Consider the following 18,598-nt stretch of genomic DNA (forward strand, 5'->3'; position numbering starts at 1 on the left):
AATTGATTGATACACCACTTGCCTAAATCCGAAATTCGGAGTTTACATTAATCAATTGTGCTAATCGATTGGTGTTGCAAAATCTAGAATTGAGATTTAGGTTTTAGTTCACTAATTAATTAGTATAACTCACCAATCGATTGGTGAATTCTAAAATAAGGTTTTTCATCCATAAACCCTCAAACGCACGCCTCCTTTTAACGTCCCAATTGATCTCATTTACCTTATGTTAGATGAATCCCTTGTTCCTTGAACTTTATGTCTGGAGCTTTCTCATCTCTAGGTCTTCATCTACTCTTGAATTCGATCTCGCAATTTGCTCGGGTTTCTTTCTTTTGCTAAGAATTCAGTTCTTGACCGTCTTTATTTTTCTTTGTTTTGCATCTTGTCTTCCAGCCTACATGAACTTTTTCTTACTAAGAATCTGATCCTTAACCTTCTTGACATTTCCTTGCATTGCATCTAGTCTTCTGACATATATAGAATTTTTGTAGCTAAGAATCCGACCATCGACCTTTTTGAACTTCCTTTATCTTGTGTATTCATAACTTAAGTGAGATTTAACATATTAAGCTAAACTTAAACAATTTGTAATCATTAAAACTTCTCATTTGTGGCATGATTGCATAAATATTTATGATTGCATTGCTAAGATTAGTTATTTAGATTATCAAAAATAATAAACAAACAAATAAATAAATAAAAGTACCAAATGTGAGTAAAGTTTTGGCTGTTTTTGAAATTTTAAAAGAAAATTACTAAAGATAAGCCACAATTTCATAATGATTCCATGGCCCAATGGATAAGGCGCTGGTCTACGGAACCAGAGATTCTGGGTTCGATCCCCAGTGGAATCGATTGTTAATATTATTTATTTTTTAAAAATCGGAAAAAGTAATCATTTTCGATGTATAAAATCCATCGCAACTCCTAGCCTAGTTTTTGATCTTTTTTGAAATCGAAGGTCCCACATATCGACTGATGGGTACAACGACGGGTAAGAAAATTTTAAATACTAAACCATGGTTGAAGACGTGTTGTCTCATCCACTAGCACTTCGCCACGTTGACAGATATCGACTACTTATTTCCTCCTGAGGGATAGAATATTCTTTCCTTATACGTTTACTGATCGCTTCGTCGTCTCCGCCTCTCTATCGATTTCTGGTCTCGATCGAGATCTCTCTTCAATGGCGACCATCAAGGTTCCGCCGATTGTCCCTTCCCCCGCCGAGGACTGCGAGCAGCTTCGCAAGGCCTTCCAAGGTAGTATTTTTCCAGCCCCTGAAATTTTCTTCCTTCACGTTTGCTTCGCCTCTCTCTCTCTCCATTCGATGTCTGTGCCAGATCGTTGACGGTTCTTTGATCGCCGTCTGATGCAGGTTGGGGCACGAATGAGCTATTGATCATAGCTATCTTGGCGCACCGTACGGCCGCCCAGCGCCGAGCCATCCGAACCGCCTACGCGCAGACCTACGGCGAGGAACTCCTCAAGTCCCTCGATGACGAGATCTCCGGAGATTTCGAGGTCCGTTCTCCTAGAAAATGATCCTTTTGGGGGGAAACGGATTATGATTTGTTTTTCTTCTTATTTTTCTCGGATCGGGGCAGAGAGCGGTGGTGCTGTGGACCATGGATCCGGAGGAGCGCGATGCGCAACTGGCCAACGAGGCAGTGCGTAAATGGAGCCAAAGCAACGTATTAGTGTTAGTCGAGATCGGGTGTACTAGGCGCTCCGAGGATCTGTACCAAGTGAGGCGAGCGTACCATGAGCGCTATAAGCTATCGCTTGAGGAGGATGTGGCCGCGCACACCTCAGGAGATTTCCGTAAGGTAAAATTTACTTATTTCTTAATGTTTGTCTCAGATGCTAAAAAATCTGTATGTTTTTGTTTCTTTCTACACGAGTTTGATGGCTGCAAATTTCACAATTTTCTCTCATTTTCTGCAACTGAATGGACTGTCGTCATTCCTGATATCAGTAAACTACTTCAGCTGTGCAGACAATTGTACCAATTTTCCTTGAAATTATATGTTTTGACACAATTTCCTCACCAAGAAAAGTATCACATTGAAAGACCTTTGTCATGTATGTAGTCTAAACTTTTGGCGAATAGTATGCTTTTTTGTTTCCAGATCCTTGTCAATTTTCTTCTTAGCTGAATCAGATCGAGTTGTATTTTTTTTAAGTAATCGGCTTGATTCCATCGAAAAAACTTAGCCCAATATAAGAACCTAACACTCAACAAGCATCCAATGGAGTCTTAATCAGCTTGAGGGCACATTGCCACCATTATGGACTGTCACAGATGGCTAGTTCAATTTAACTTGTTTTCAACCGGAAAAGCATTTTTACCAGTTTCTGTTACTCATTCTATCAATGTTCCCTTTATTTGTTTCAGCTGTTAGTGCCACTTGTGAGTGCATACCGCTACGAGGGGTTAGAGGTGGACCAGAAGCTAGCAAAGTCGGAGGCCAAGTTGCTTCATGAAAAGATCACGGAGAAGGCTTACGGCAATGACGAGCTCATCAGAATTATCACCACTCGGAGCAAAGTTCAATTGACTGCAACATTCAATCAGTACCATAATGAGTTTGGGAAACCCATCAACAAGGTATAAGTACTTTCTCTGATGAAAAATTTCGTCTTTGAGGATTATACTGTGGAGCTGCCTAGCTGTTTGCATTCTTAAACTTGAATTTTAGTGTCCTTGTATGATTTGCTGTATCCATCTTTTTGTATCTACTTTTCTTCCTATCCTGGTGTACTAATCTTTCCACACAAACTCTAAATCCTTCATGAAAACCACAATGTCAATGAACTTTATGTTTGAGTCCAGTAGATCCAACTTTATCATTGATACAAAATGAAAATCCTTCACAACTAATCTGAGTTGAATCTTTTGCATGTTTCAACATGAGGTACTTCCACTACAGTTTGCAAAGGTATCCCAAATCAACTTCTTCCTTGTTTCCTCTTTAGTTTATAACTTCTGAGCTCATTTCTGTACGCGCATTAATGAGGAAGATCTTGATGGTTGAAGTTAGTTTGTCAAATTCAGAGAATTTTCTTTAACCTATTTATATCAAAATGTTCGTCCGACCTTCTTATGCATTTTCGATTAAGATTAGCATTCATAAGAAATGTTTGATTCGTCCGCAAAGTATCAAGTGCAAGAATTCTTTTTTGTTTCTTGTGTGACCTTAAGTCATATGCAAAATCTTTCTTATGGTAATATAAATGCATTAATGCCTAGAAAGCTATTTCTTTAACCTGTTTCTTATTTTTTACTTGCACTTTGCCCTCCAGGACTTGAAATCTGATCACCAAAATGACTTCCTCGCCGCACTCAGGGCAGTCATCCGTTGCATATATTGCCCAGAGAAGTACTTCGCAAAGGTAATACGGAATGCAATCGACGGGCTGGGTACAGATGAGAATGCCCTCACTCGAGTAATCACCACGCGCGCCGATGTTGATCTGAAGGTGATCAAAGAGGCCTACTACAAGCGTACTAGTGTGCGGCTGGGCCATGCAATCAAAGGCGACACATCGGGAGATTATGAGGATATCCTCATTGCCTTACTAGGACATGATGATGTTTGAGTTTGAGAAAGCTTGGGGATGTTTTAGGAGGTTTTATATTTGATCTATTATCTGCTGATGGTTAGGTTCTTTCCCACTATTTCAATTCTACCGTATGGATAAGACCTATCATTTGCTTGATATGGTAATAATGAAACGTCAAATGCATAATTGGTTCATCAACAATTAGACTAAAAAATGGATTTTGTGCGGTGGTAAAGCACTTAGGCGAATTCCAACAGGAAAAAAACATTCCGTTAGTCTCATTAATTATCCGATTAATTTAGTTTTATAGAAATTTTTCATCTGTTATTAGAATAAATCAAGAAGTATATATGATGGTTAATTCAAAAGTCTAACATCTTTTGATTGAATCTTCCATTTGAAGGAAATTTTTTTATAAATATGCTATATACTTACGTGAATCCCAACAAGGATAATGTTTTGGAGGTCATTATATAAATTGAGTTTTGGATTTATCCGACAGACTATTCAGGAAGAAAGTCGTTTACTTTTTAGGATTAGTAGGAATGATCAAAAACAAAAAAAATGGACCAAAAATGAAATTATTTCAATGGAAAAAATAAAATCAATAAGCATGCAACACTAAATTGGCTAGATCCTTCTTTCGATGAAAGAAAGAAGAAAATGAAGAATACCTATTTATGCATATTGAAACTGTCAGCATCTGGCTCGTCTCGGGTCAGCTGGATGCTCGTCTCAGGTCAGCTGGGTGCATCTCCTGATAGAAAAATTGGATTGAAAAATCTTAACACAAAATTTATGTATTCTATTCAATTCTTAAGAAATTATAAATAGAATAGATAAAATTATGGAAGCGTACCAGAATCCATAATATGTAATCGATTTTAGGCAAGATTTTCAATTTACGGATTTTCCTTAGTATCCAGAGAGTTTTGACGATAAGGAAACAAAACAAAAGCATCATCTGCAAACTGGGACAATAATCCTTATTTATAGAAACATAAGTTTGTCTATTTCTAATTTGGCCCCTCAACAAATTAGAAATTGCACATGATATCCATATTAATTTATTCATAACAATTAAACCCTTAAATTATATTCCTTAATCATAAATTTGATCATATTAAATTATGATTTATTTAATTGATGACATTAGACATTTATAATTATAATTATGGTCTCAAAATTCTAACAATCTCCCACTAGACCATATGTATAAACTTCTAAATATTAACCTTAATGAGCTCATAACTTTTGTCATCATAGCTGTAGGGTTTCCTTAACAATCTAGTCCATTAATTATATAGACATAGGATCAATGTAGTCTTCGTTGTATCTTTCACAACTAAACCATCAATGGTCACGTACATCAATTTTTTTTATCAAATGGCATAGATCAATTATGAATATGTGGCATGAAAATTACATGCAAGGTGATCTATTCATGTCAATTTTCAACTATTCCTCCTTATAACCAAAGTGAGATAAAAAATTTAACTTAAGGTATACAAAGTGTAATGAAGTAAACATTGAACTTTATATCTGATCAGATAATCTCCAAATACATAAGTTTCATCAACATAATTAAACATATATAGAAAACATATATAGTACAAACTCCCACTAGATCTAGATTTCACCAAACTGAATAATATCCATATGAGTGGTATGCTCATAGAAGACATTGGGTGGTAAACTCTTTGTAAAAGGATCTGCTATCATGGAGTTTGTGCCTATGTGTTCTATCGAAATTTGTCCACTTTGTACTCTTTCTTTCACAACAAGGAACTTGATATCGATGTGCTTCGATTTTTATCGAGCTCCTATTGTTGTTAGAATACAATACAGCTGATCGATTGTCACAACATAACTTCAGTGGTCTTTTAACCTTTCCCAAAATACGTAGCCCAATGATAAAAAATTTTAGCCATATTCCATGATTAAATGCCTCATAACATGCTATAAACTCTGCTGCCATGGTGGAAGAAGCTGTTAGTGCCTGTTTGGCACTTTTCCAAGAAATAGCTCCACCGGCCAACATAAAAACATAACCTGAAGTGGATCTCATGCTATCTTGGCATCTCGCAAAATCAGAGTCAGAATATCCCATGATCTCAAGAGTATCTGACCTCTTATATGTGAGCATGTAATCAATTGTTCTCTTTAAATATCTCATTACTCTCTTTGCTACTTTCCAATGATCCATTCCTGGGTTGCTTAAATATCTACCCAATACTCCAACAATGTACGCAATATCCGAACGCGGACAAACTTGAGCATGCATAAGACTTCCTACAACCGAAGCATAGGGAATCTTTTGCATTTCTTGAGTCCCGAGGATTCCTTTAGGGCATTGTTTAAGACTAAACTTGTCTCCTTTAGCGACTGGGTATTACTTGGTTTGCAATCTTGCATGCCAAATCTTTTAAGCACCTTATCGATATAGTTCTTTTGCGATAATCCAAGAATACCTCGAGAACGATCTTGATGTATTTGGATTCCTAATACAAAAGATGTGTTACCAAGATCTTTCATTTCAAAATATCTAGATAGAAATCTCTTGGTATCATTTAACATACCTATATCGTTTGTGGCAAGCAAAATGTTATCAACATATAGAACCAGGAAGATATGCTTACTCCCACTGAACTTATGATACACACAATCATCTACCACATTTACCTCAAAACCAAATGAGATTATTATTTGATGAAATTTGTGGTATCATTAACGAGATGCTTGTTTTAACCCATAGATGGACTTCTTAAGTTTGCAAACCATACTCTTTGGATCTCCTGATACAAAGTATTCTGGTTGCACCATATAGATTGTTTCCTCAATGTCTCCATTGAGAAAAGTTATCTTGACATCCATCTGATGGAGTTCCATATCGAAGTGTGTAGCAAGTGTCATGATTGTCCTTAAAGAGTCCTTCGTTGAAACTGGAGAAAATGTCTCTTTAAAGTCAATCACATATTTTTTAGTATAGCATTTAGCTACAAGACGTGCTTTATACCTTTCCACATTACCATTTGAATCCTGTTTGGTTTTAAAAATCCACTTACAACCAATGTGTTTCACACCTTCAGGTAATAGGACAAGTTCCCAAACATTATTATCTTGCATTGACGTATACTCCTCATTCATTGCCTCAATCCACTTTTGAGAATTTGAATCTTGCATGGCTTGATGAAAGTTGATTGGATCATCCTCCGCCATATCATCATTTTCCTCATGTTATTGAAGTAGTACTATGTAATCATTCGAAATAACACTCTTCCTTTCTCTAGTGGCACTTGTTCTACATACACTGGTTCTTGAGGTTGTTGAGTTAGTTCTTCTGGGAGTTGATTAACAATGTCTTGTTGTTCTGGTATTGCATCCTGATCATTGACAGAAATGAAATCCTGATCATTATTAGAAGCAATCATAGGAATATAAACCATTTCCTCTTGAAGAGTAGTGGGAATACATTCCTTCTCAAAGATAAGGTCAGTTACTTTATTCTTCCCCCCAGACTCAATATCCTCAAAGAACGTTGTTGTTCCCATCTCAAAGGTGATCTTTAATTTGAGATCATAAAACTTATAGACCCGTGATCGCTCAGAATATCTAATAAAGTAGCTACTCACAGTTCTGGAGTCCAATTTCTTTTCATGTGGCCTATACAGTCTAGCCTCAGCTGGACATCCCCAAATATGAAAATGTCTGAGACTTGGCTTTTGTCTTGTCCAAAGCTCAAAAGATGTTTTAGTAGCTGTTTTAGTGGGTACTCGATTTAGAATGTAAGCTGCTATCTTTAATGTTTCTCCCTAGAGTGACATTGGTAAGGTTGAATGACTAATCATACTCTTTACCATATCCTTAAGAGTTCGATTACGTCGTTCAGCTACACCATTCATGCTTGGTGAGTCTGGCATTGTGTACTGTGGGGGCAATTCCACACTCCTCTAAGTATTGAGCAAAAGGTCTTGGACGTTGCTCACCTGGACCATCATATCTACCATAGTATTCACCACCACGACCAGATCTAACTTTCTTAATTCTTTTGTCTAGTTGATTCTCAACTTCATCCTTGAATGATTTGAAAACGTCCAATGTTTGAGCCTTCTCATAAATAAGAAATAGATATGCATATCGAGAATAATCATCAATGAATGATACAAAATATTGTTGACCATTCCAAGAATGTGTTGGAAATGGTCCACAAATATCTGTATGTATCAATTCCAATACTTCTGTAGCTCTATATACACCCTCTTTCTTTCTTTTGGCTTGTTTGTCCTTAATGCATTCAACACAAACATTTAGGTTTGTAAAATCAATGGAGTGTAAAATTTCATCTAATACAAGTCGTTCAACTCTATTTCTAGAGATGTGTCATAAACGTTTGTGTCATAAGACACCTGAGTTTTCATTATTAAATTTATGCTTAGTACCATGTGATTCCACATTCAGAGTTTCAATATAAGAAGTATTTATATCAAACATATATAGATTGTCATAAACTATAAGTGAACTGGTTCCAACAACAATAGAATTAATAGATAAACTGAACTGACCGTTTCCAAACGAACAACAGTAACCTAATTTGTCCAAATGAGAAACAGAAATCAAATTTCGTCTAAATTACGGTACAACAAAAGTATCTATTAAGTCTAAATAATAACCAATGTTTAACAACAATCTAAAATAGCCTATTGCTTCCACCTCAACCGACTTGTCATCACCCACATAAATGCATCTTTCAGCATCAGTTGGCTTTCGGTAGCTCAGGCAACCATGCATAGAAACACTGATGTTAGTAGTAGCACCAGAGTCTAACCACCAAGTGTTTCGAGGTACTGAAGCTAAATTTACTTCAGAACAAACCAAATTGAAAAATATACCCTTTTTCGTATGTCATGCATGGTACTTAGGACATTCTTTCTTGACATGATTAGGCTTGTTACAGAAGAAACAGCCTTTCTTGTCAGTATCCTGCTTTTGTTTCTTCACATAAGGATCTTTAGTAGTCTCATTCTTTCTTTTCTTGCCCTTATCTTTAAGGGTGCTTGCCAAATAGACACTTTCAGCTTTGATTTGCTTCAACCTCTCTTCCTCTTGAACACAATATGAAATGATCTCATTAAGAGTCTATTTCTCCCTTTGATAGTTCTAATTGATCTGAAACGAACTAAACTGGTTCGGAAGAGAAATAAGCACTAAATGCACAAGCATGTCATCCGACAATTCAAGATTAAGTGCCTTCAATTTTGATGCAAGGTGGGGCATTTCCATAATATATTCCCGAATATTTCCCTTGCTTTTATACTTCATGGAAATCAAACTCTTTAGAATTGTACTTGTTTCAGCTTTATCGCTTTTGGCAAAGCGCTTTCCAATCTCATCAAGATATTCCTTAGCTTTGGTGACACTATTAGACACTGCACCACTAAAAGACTCAGGTATGCCACGCTTGATGATCATAAGACTCATGCGGTTAGAGCAATCCAACTTCTCATATTTAGCCCTCAGTTCAGAGGAACTAGTATCTGTAAGAGCAGTGGGTTGCTCTGTCCTAAGCGCAAGATATAGATCCATGCCGCCAAGAACAATTAAAATGTTCTTCTTCCAATCCTTAAAATTTGTACCATTAAGGATCGACACTGAACTTAAGTTAGCAGAAATAGCAACAACACTTGCTGAAAAGAGAACACAAGAATTATAACATAGATACATGCTCATTTTGAATCAATTAAAATAAATGATAAATCTCATCTAAAGATACCTAGTGCAATAACAATTTCAAGTCTTTGGACAATAATATTAGTTACAAGTGGTACTCTTGTTGTAATAATCAAACACTAACAATAATACATGATAAATAATAAACCTATCTTTGGATCGATTTATTATATGCATGAAACATAACAAATAAAAACCTGATAATTGTTACATGTTTATTATCACAAGTAAATGTATAATTTATTAAGTATAAATCTTTCTTTGGGCCGATTAATACTCATATAAATATACCCATTTACTCTTTATTTAATATCTCAATAATATCTCAATATTTCAAATAAAATTAAATTCAAATAATAGAGGTCACTTTGGTAATATAAAATTCAAATTTAATTTAATTTAAAATAATAAATATTAATAAAACACATATAATCCAATTAAATTAATATTATAAAATAAATTAATTATTTAATCCAAATAATAAATTTAATGGATTATATTTAATGGGATAAATTATATTACTTAGGTGTAATATTTTGATTCCTCAGTAAAACATGCACCATTTTTTTTTAATGTCAAAAATAAAAAATATTAAAAGTGAGAAAAAAACGATTCCTTCCTAAATGTGTCCTCACTCCACGTTCCACGTACATGGCCCTCACGCCATGTACATGGCCTTTTTTTTTTTGTTTGAAAATCATTTACGAAGAAACGAACCGTTTCTTCGCCAGCTTCGCCACACACACCCATGCCACACGAACTGCCACAACCACAGTTGCCGACCACGACAGCCAACCGACGGAATCCCAGGGCAGTCGGCAGCCCTTTCCAACGCCGGACGCCAGTCACGAAATAGCGAGAGGCGGTCACAACCAACTCGCCGGCCAACTGTAACACCTTATCCTGCCTCGGAAAACTACCTCCAGCATGATGTTGTCACCGGTGACCCAATATTGGTCATACGCACTCGCTCGCGATGAGCAAAAAATACGAGAAGCGGCGTTTAGCGTGTTGCCTTCCATCTTGGATATCGTCGCCGGCCTAGGAAACCAATTGCAAGCAACCTCCCATAACGCCTTCCCTTCCCCGATGGAATTTGCGATGCAGTCAAAAAATTTTCCAACCGATTGGACACAGAATAGTGCCGAAAATCACGATGAATAAAATCGCAACATAATATATCATGAGCCAAAACCAAGATTGCACAAAACAAAACTTTGTACCCAAAAATAAAAATTTTCCTTAAGAATTTGGAATAGAAGGCTCTAATATCAATTGATAGAAAAATTGGATTGAGAAATCTCAACACAAAATTTATGCATTCTATTCAATTTTTAAGAAATTATAAACGGAATAGATAAAATTACGGAAGCGTATCAGAATCCATAGTATACAATTGATTTTGGGCAAGATCTTCAATTTACAGATCTTTCTTAGTATCTAGAGAGTTTTGTCGACGAGGAAACAAAACAAAAACATCATCTGCAAACTGAGACCATAACCCTTATTTATAGAAACATAAGTTTACATATTTCTAATTTGACCCTTTAACAAATTAAAAATTACACGTGGAATCCATATTAATTTATTCATAATAATTAAACTCTTAAGTCATATTCTTTAATCATAAATTTGATCACATTAAATTATGACTTATTTAATTGATGACATTAGATATTTATAATTATAATTATGATCCCAAAATTCTAACATCTCCATGACCCAATCTTGAACTAACCAAATCTCATGTTGAGTCGCCTTGAGTCACATTCAGCAAATCTGTCGAATTGTTGAAGGAGTTGAGGTGTTGCAGGAGCTCGAGCTTAAATGGGTTGAGGTGCTGCGAGAGCTCGAGCCTGAAGGGATTGAGGTCGTTGAACAGTCAAAGCAACCCGAGTGTTGAAGAATCCAAGCCCGAGTGCTTAAGCCCCCGACTGTCGAGAACCGAGTACTCGGGCGCTCATGAGCTTCGAGCCTCGAGCCCAAGTGCTTAATCACCTGAGCATCTAGAAGTCAAAGACTCAAGAGCCCGAGTACATGAGGGTTTCTATACAAAAGCCAATTTAGTATGGTTGTTATTCCAGTGATGCCGGTTGCAAAAGTATATGCCCTTTGATGAATATAAAAGAGGTTCGCTCTTGAAAAAATACGATAAAAAATTTTCATCGTTTTTTCTCCGTATAAAGGTAATGATATCAACGTCATAGAGGTATGATAATGTTATTCCCCGTTATCTCGCCTATTTACTCTTCTCTTCTCTTCTCTTCTCTTCTCTAAGGTCTGACTTAAATGTCAGGGATTTCGTCGAGATCCCCCAAGGCCCCTTCTAACCCTCTTCTTTTGAGCGTAAAACATCAACCATCTGGAGGTCATCCTAATCCCAATCCGACAATCAACCTCTTCCTCGTCATCGGCTCGTCGTCCTGCACATGCCACTGACTTGTCAGAACTCTCTACCGGTGATCAACCTATCCCAATCCGAGTCGGATAATATACAAATTATATCTGATCACTCGGTTCATTCAATGAATACAAACACGCACACAATGAAACTGAACGCTATAAAGATCCAATAGAACAAAATGAAACAGAGGGTAGCTTCCATAACAGTTCTCCAAGGACAAGATAGATTCTAGGGCAATTCAACTTTCAGATGAGGATCGAAATACTCAATGCTTAAACCAATCAAAAAAATAAGCTTTACCTTTTCTAGTTACCGGCTCAGGCGTAACTTCACAGATGCCTTGGTTTTCTAATCTTCTTCTTCATCGTCATCAACTGCTTCCCTTCCATCATTTTGTACATCACTTTCACTCACAGTATCCCACTCTGAGTCTTCAGCATCTTGCTCCAAGACATCTTCATTTACACCGTCAGTGTCGATACCACCATGCTTCATGGCCGCCTCCCTAAACAGCCATGCTTCACGCATCTGTTTCTTCACCAACCGTTCGGCATAGTCAGGTACCTTATTGTGCCTCATCGAAAGATCAGGATCCTTGCATTCCGAGCACTCATCGATGAAAAGAATGGCATCCAACAAGCTCTCTTTTGCTAACCCAAGCATATCATAAGCTTGTGCTCTCCTCCAGAGGCTTTTCGCATGCCGATTAGGAGGATTATGCAGACATAAAGCTCGTGTAGCATCACTAATAGCAGCCAGTGGTTGCTGCAGGAGAAGATGACACTGAGCTCGGTTGCTGTACAGTACAACTCTCTCCTTCTTCGACTTCATGGGGCACAATGCGACTGCTTCTGAGTACTTTGAGGCAGCCCCTGATATGTCTCCTGAGGAGAATAAAGAATTCCCTTCAAGTTTAACAACTAATGCGGCAGCTTGTTTGATTTGAAGATCCTCCTTCGGCATGGTCTTTTCCCACTTTAGTCTCTGCCTTGAGCTCAAAAGCTCATCAATTAGTTCTTGCGTACGAGGACTGATGTAGCTATGAGATGCCCCTTGTGCTTGCAAACATTCTTGGAGGATGTTAAAAATGGTGTCTCCTAATCTTTTATGGTCCCCGAGAACACTAAGTTCTGCTAAATCTGTGAGTGCTGGAGCTGCTTTATCTATCACCTGTTAAATGGAAAAAAAAATCAGTACTAAAAGTTTTATGGAAGAGAGAGTAACAGTTAACACTAGATGACCATTGGATAAATCTTAAATCATGTGTAGCAACAGATCTGTAAATTGCAATTTACGACATAGCAACACAATCGGTAGCATCACTCAAGAAAGAGAGGGAAAAAGGACTTGAATTTTAAAGCATGCATAATTTCTCATGATATTGAAGTAGACTTGATAATAAAGCAAGCAAGCAAGCAACAAGAAGAAAGTAATGTTTCATGGCATAGAGGGCATATGCTATTTTCTTCTTAATTTCTTTACCTTGTTTGAAGTATTCTGATCTTGCAGTAACCAAAGAAGACAGTCAATAGCCATATACTGCCAGTCATCGGACGACCGAGCAATGTTACACAGTGCTTTAACAATACCAGGACAGTTGGCAACAGGACCCCTGCCAAGCTTGTGTTGACAAATTGTCCGCAGCAAACCAATACCTGCAGGTGAATTCTCGTTAACCAGTCCTCCCCACATGCCTGGCAATTTAGCCAAAAACTCTGGCTTGCATATGTCAAAAAGAAACTCTGGCTTAAAAGCAAAGCAGTTAATAAGCTGAAGAGACCAGCATTGTAACTGGCTAGCCCATTCCTCTGCCTTCCTGGACTCCATTTCGACACCTCCCATACCACGCGTAAGCAAATCACAATGATAGCTTATCCTCTGATCCACAAACTGGTAAAAATGTGAATAGACAATCTCTAGAGAACTTGATGCGAGCTGAATGGCAAGCTCCAGGACTTCATGGTGATTCGCAACTGCAGGAAAAGTACTAGGATAAGTTGCCAAGTGCCCCAGTGCTCTTACTGCTACTCTTTGCTCGACCCAAGTCAATCTACCACTTAGCAGCTCGACCAAGGGAGGAATAACCATCGCATGAACTGCTCTCTCAGTGAATTCTTCCATATTCATTGAGTAGGACCCAATTATATGAGCAGCATAGTATGGGATATAGATGTTCTGGTCATCTGAAAGCCAACGCCTATTCTTTAAGCCTTTCCAGATCAATGCTGCCATGCATTCAAAGATTCCTAGGTTGATGAACTCTGGATCATTTGGATGAGCCATGGCACTGTTCCACAGACCACTAATAGGAAGAACTTGGCCATCATCGTCCTGGGAAGGAAGTTCTCTGAAGAATTTTAGGATACTCAACCTGCGCTTGCTGGGATTGGTTTCCTTCATGACACAGAAGAAGCAACCTGGATAAGGGCAATCAGGTTGGATCTTATCCATGATATAAGCAACCTGCTTCAGTATAACTCAATTTTAGGAACCCAAAAAGGCCTGCTTCAGAAAATGTCAATGTGTTAAGCCCAATAAATATCATTTGAAGGACAAAACAGAGGGAAAAAAACACAAAGAAGAAAGAAAGAACATTTGATGAATAGAGGAAGTATGTGAGAGGAGAAAACGAGAGCATGAAGACATGACACTCACACATAACTTCCACTAGATTCCTAATTGGAGAGTACACAAGATTTAATTTCCACGAAAAATTTACGTAACACTAGAAATTGTAGATAAATGCATCAAGCAGTCTGTTGGATCTCCCAAAACTGATCATAAGTGCTCCATCCGGAATCAATCTGATCAGCCATCCTTGGCTATTGATGCAAGCAATCTTGTAGCCAAATCCTGAAAAGCCCCAATTGCTCTGGGCAAGGATGGCAACCAAACACAGTCATCACTCTATGTGACAAAGGACTGGTTCTTGGGGTCACTGTGATTGCAAATGGTGATCCTCACAAGAGCTTCAATCATCCCTGTTGTCAGTTTAGCGTCAAGCAGAAAAAAGAGGAAGCTTCTCCTCCTGTTTCTCTATCTTCTTCTAATCATAAGTTATCAAATGGGCTAAGGTAAGTATTCTATTATTTTAGGTAGATCAAAATTCACAATCACATAGTCACTTTTGGAGAAATATACTTCTTTTTCATTTATCTTTGGGTACTTTATAATCATTCGAAATGATTTGAATAACCATTCCATTTTTCTAACCATTATCCAGATTGGCCTTAACCTAACCAGTACAACCACCAATTATTCATCGAATACTATAAGAACTTCAGACATAAAATTGAAAAGTGCTCCACTTCCAATTGAATCAACAGTAATTTAACAAATCCCCTCCCAAAGGGAAACGCTGTTATGCAACCATAGTTAATTCACACAATTCACATAGGAAGACGATTGATAGCTATTACCTTCTAAGAATTAGGGTTGTAAATAAACCAAGCGTTTGTGAACAAGCTTGGTGTCCGGCTTGGTAAGAGCTTGTTTATGTTCGTTCAATACACAAGATCAATTAAACAAGCAAACTTGAACAGCTTGTTAAACTAAACAAACAAGCTTGAACACATATGTTTCAACTCGTTAACGTTTGTGAACAACGTTCTGAACAATATTCACGAATTATATTCATTAATAAAACTCTTATCAATATACTAAATAAATAATAAAATAAAATAAACAAATAAGTTTGAGTTATTAAGCTCAATAACCAATCAAACAATCAAACAAGCTTGAATTGAGAGCTCGATAACATATAAACGAACCAAGCTCGAATCAAGCTTAAGTCAAACTTGAATTGAGAGTTCGATAACATCTAAACGAATCAAGTTCAAGTCAAGCTTCAAACAAGCTCAAGTTCATAAAAAATAAGCTAAGCCAAGCTTGAATAATCATTTTAAAGACTTGGTTCATTTTAAGCTCGGCTTGACTCAGTTACCTTATCAAACAAGCTTAAACACCTTAAAACTCAGTTCGGCTCGACTCGTTTACAGCCTTACTAAGAATACCGTGATTAGGCTAACACTACAACTTGAATATTTTTGAGAATGAGGAAGCAATGCAATACTATCTTCATTAATCCGGAAACAACCAGATAGAAGCACATCCGTCAACATCTATTGGTAATGAAGATTCAAAAAAGGCGACTCCTCCCTTTTCAGAGAAAAGGAATCGATAGTCCAAAACCCTAATTGCAAATCTAGCGAAACCTAAGAAAAGAAGCCATCTTATGCACAAACGGCAGTTCTTCTCCATTTCACTTGAAGAAAAACTTGCCGAGAAGTGAAGTGAAGCAAGGGATTAGTGTTCGATTTACCTGGGAATGGAACCAAGGTCTGATGAAACACGCCCCTACAACGGGGCCGATATCGGTCTGCACGTAGCGAAATAATCAGAGTTCGCGTATTAGTCGCCTCAGATCCCAGTCATTCCACCCATGAGAGAAGGCGATCGAGCGCGGGAAGAGAAGGAGGAGGGGAGAAAAAGGCGGCGAGACATCGGCGCGTGCATCTCTTGTCTGCAACTGCGCTGCAGCGGCGAGGATGCCACTCGCTCCACCATCACGGCGACAATTTATTGGGATTCCAGTCCTTGAAATTCACGTCTTTCTAATATCGTCCCTAAACAATCGATTAAATTCACCAATTTTATTCATTTGAGCTTTGGAAAACAATTTTTAAATATTGCAGGGTCTGAGTGAAATTATGTCTCCTTCCTATCGTAATAGATCCCTTCACTGCTGCAATTTAAAGATTCCAGCCTGGCACGTATGTCCGCTGGCACTACTCCATTGGTCACTGCACGTGGGCCCCCAGCGCAGACACCTTCCGCTCTCCAAATTATAGAAAAGAAGATAAATTAGCCAACTTATATCAAATGACTAAGAATCAAAAAGAGTGGAAGCTTTTATTTACGAGAGTACTATAAACTTCAACTTATTATAATAGTAATTTATAACACTATCTATCCTTTTAATTTTCTATAATTTTCTAAAATTTAAAATAAATTATTCATTTTATTAAATTTAGAGAATTAATTATCACTATACACTCTATCAATATTTTTTTTCTTTCTCATCTATTATTTTTTTATTATTTTTTCTTTCTCCCTATGAAATATTTATTTTTCATTACTCAATCTATTTCCTTTATTTATTCTCTCTCAAATTAAATAATATTTTAATATTTAGGGAATAAATGTTATTTTCTAAATTTAAAAAATATTATTTATGAAATTTAAATTTTAGAAATGGATAAGATAGCTGATAAAAGAATTTTTTACGTAAAATATAAAATTTAAAATAAATTGTGTGTTCAGTAAAATTGACCTAAGTTTATGCTATAATAATACTATATTATAACAAATACAATTTATAATGTTATAATATAAATATTTTCATCTCTAATCATGGTATGATATTAGTTATGCATTATAACTACTAAACAATTTATTTCTGATCCATACTAATCGATATTACAAATGAACTAAATCGTAAAATACAAAATGAGCCACTAAATTAAAATTGGATTGGGTTCGAACTAAATTTAATGAGTAGGTGGGAAGATAAGAATTACATTGGTTCAAATTGGGATTTATTTAGAGTTGATTTGATCAAGTTATGACCGAACTAATTTTAAGATTTAAATGGATTCGATCGATTTTAAAATGAATTAGATTATTTTTGAAAAACCTTCTCTTTCATTGCCCCCAAGCACAAGAACTCTCTTTTCTTTTCCTTTATCTTCTTCTGCAAATAGGAAATGCTACATCAACTGCTGCCCTCTTTACCTCTTTCAGTAACAAGAGTATCCCTCGACCCTCGTATCCTGTTCCTCTCCTCGAGTTGTCTAGGATTTTATTGGCACTGCAAGAATAACCCTATTTTATCTTGCCTTGTTCTTTTTGTGTTATTGTCGACCTCTTTGAAGTTAATCAATGTTGCTAACAAAGAAAGTAAAGCACTCCTCTTTTGTTTCTTCCTCCCTATCTTTTTTTCTCTGTTTTTCTCAAAAGTAACAATCTTTCTTTTGTTTTTCCAATGAGCATCCCTTTACAAGTAGCTTTTTTCCCACTTTGTCCAACCACAACAACAATAAGAGGAGTAAATTGTTCCTCTCTTCTTTTATATTTCATTAATCGAAGTAGAGTTGTAAAATATAAATTTTATTTTATCAAGTTGTTAGTTAGAATGATTATTTAGATTGGAATAGAGGTCATATATATATATATGTGTGTGTGTGTGTGTGTGTGTGTGTCTGTGTCTGTGTGTGTGTGTCTGTGTGTGTGTGCGCGCGCGCGTGTGTGTGTGTGCGCGTGTATGTGTGTGTGTGTGTGTATGTGTGTGTGTTAAATATTATGAGGAAGCGGGATCACAAATGATTTTTCGAGTTTAAGTCATAGATAAGTTCTCGAAATCGATGGATCATTATTTAAACTAGAACCAATGACTAAATATTTTATATTGTATTAATTTTTTTTAATTTATTAAATTCGCCCTCTCTGGCTGTAAATCCCAGCTACACCACTGATCATAACTACTATAACCATGTAATTGTAATGACTATAATTATGTAGCATTTACGAGATTATATAGTAATGATGTATAAAGCTCTTGTTAACGTGGAATTTTAGAAAAAGATCTATGATATATAGTCTTACCATACTTTATTAAAAGTTCTTTCCAAGACTTGAATTAGTGACTTTAATATCACATAACAACTTTATCATTACGTCAAGATTCCTAGTGTGAAATACCAGAAGGAGGTGTCATACAAACTTTTTCATGAAGATCACCATTTAAAAATATATTCTTAATATCCATCTGAGATATTCTCTATCAATAAATAGAAGCAATAGCAATCAGAGTATGAACAATCATCATTTTTGTAATAG

General features: G+C 36.5%; 2 protein-coding genes and 1 non-coding gene across 3 annotated transcripts; 2 read left to right on the forward strand and 1 right to left on the reverse strand.

Moving 5' to 3' along the window:
- Nucleotides 1–784: 784 nt before the first annotated feature.
- Nucleotides 785–857, forward strand: TRNAR-ACG. The gene has a single exon. It is a non-coding gene; the product is annotated as a tRNA-Arg (tRNA).
- A 263-nt stretch (nt 858–1,120) lies between these two features.
- LOC122022361 (annexin D7-like) lies at nt 1,121–3,768 on the forward strand. The gene is made up of 5 exons (XM_042580329.1): nt 1,121–1,265; nt 1,382–1,527; nt 1,611–1,832; nt 2,402–2,614; nt 3,310–3,768. The coding sequence occupies exons 1-5, from the start codon at nt 1,190–1,192 to the stop codon at nt 3,604–3,606; spliced, it is 954 nt and encodes a 317-aa protein (XP_042436263.1). The 5' UTR covers nt 1,121–1,189; the 3' UTR covers nt 3,607–3,768.
- An 8,076-nt stretch (nt 3,769–11,844) lies between these two features.
- Nucleotides 11,845–16,265, reverse strand: LOC122024208. The gene is made up of 3 exons (XM_042582770.1): nt 16,023–16,265; nt 13,184–14,203; nt 11,845–12,871 (listed from the first exon to the last, which is right to left on the reverse strand). Exons 2-3 carry the CDS (start codon nt 14,150–14,152, stop codon nt 12,050–12,052), a joined length of 1,791 nt encoding a protein of 596 aa, XP_042438704.1. The 5' UTR covers nt 14,153–14,203; nt 16,023–16,265; the 3' UTR covers nt 11,845–12,049.
- Between the last annotated feature and the right edge of the window lie 2,333 nt (nt 16,266–18,598).

Source organism: Zingiber officinale, chromosome 9B (assembly GCF_018446385.1).
Source record: "Zingiber officinale cultivar Zhangliang chromosome 9B, Zo_v1.1, whole genome shotgun sequence".
In the NCBI taxonomy this organism is placed as follows: domain Eukaryota; kingdom Viridiplantae; phylum Streptophyta; class Magnoliopsida; order Zingiberales; family Zingiberaceae; genus Zingiber; species Zingiber officinale.

Bases quoted from the DNA above. Each gene is read 5' to 3' on its own strand.
- LOC122022361 (XM_042580329.1), top strand. From the start codon at position 1,190: ATGGCGACCATCAAGGTTCCGCCGATTGTCCCTTCCCCCGCCGAGGAC. The intron at 1,266-1,381 runs GTAGTATTTTTC...CGTCTGATGCAG, and splicing joins GCTTCGCAAGGCCTTCCAAG to GTTGGGGCACGAATGAGCTA. The intron at 1,528-1,610 runs GTCCGTTCTCCT...GGATCGGGGCAG, and splicing joins AGATCTCCGGAGATTTCGAG to AGAGCGGTGGTGCTGTGGAC.
- LOC122024208 (XM_042582770.1), bottom strand. From the start codon at position 14,152: ATGGATAAGATCCAACCTGATTGCCCTTATCCAGGTTGCTTCTTCTGT. The intron at 12,872-13,183 runs GTAAAGAAATTA...TCCATTTAACAG, and splicing joins ATCAGAATACTTCAAACAAG to GTGATAGATAAAGCAGCTCC.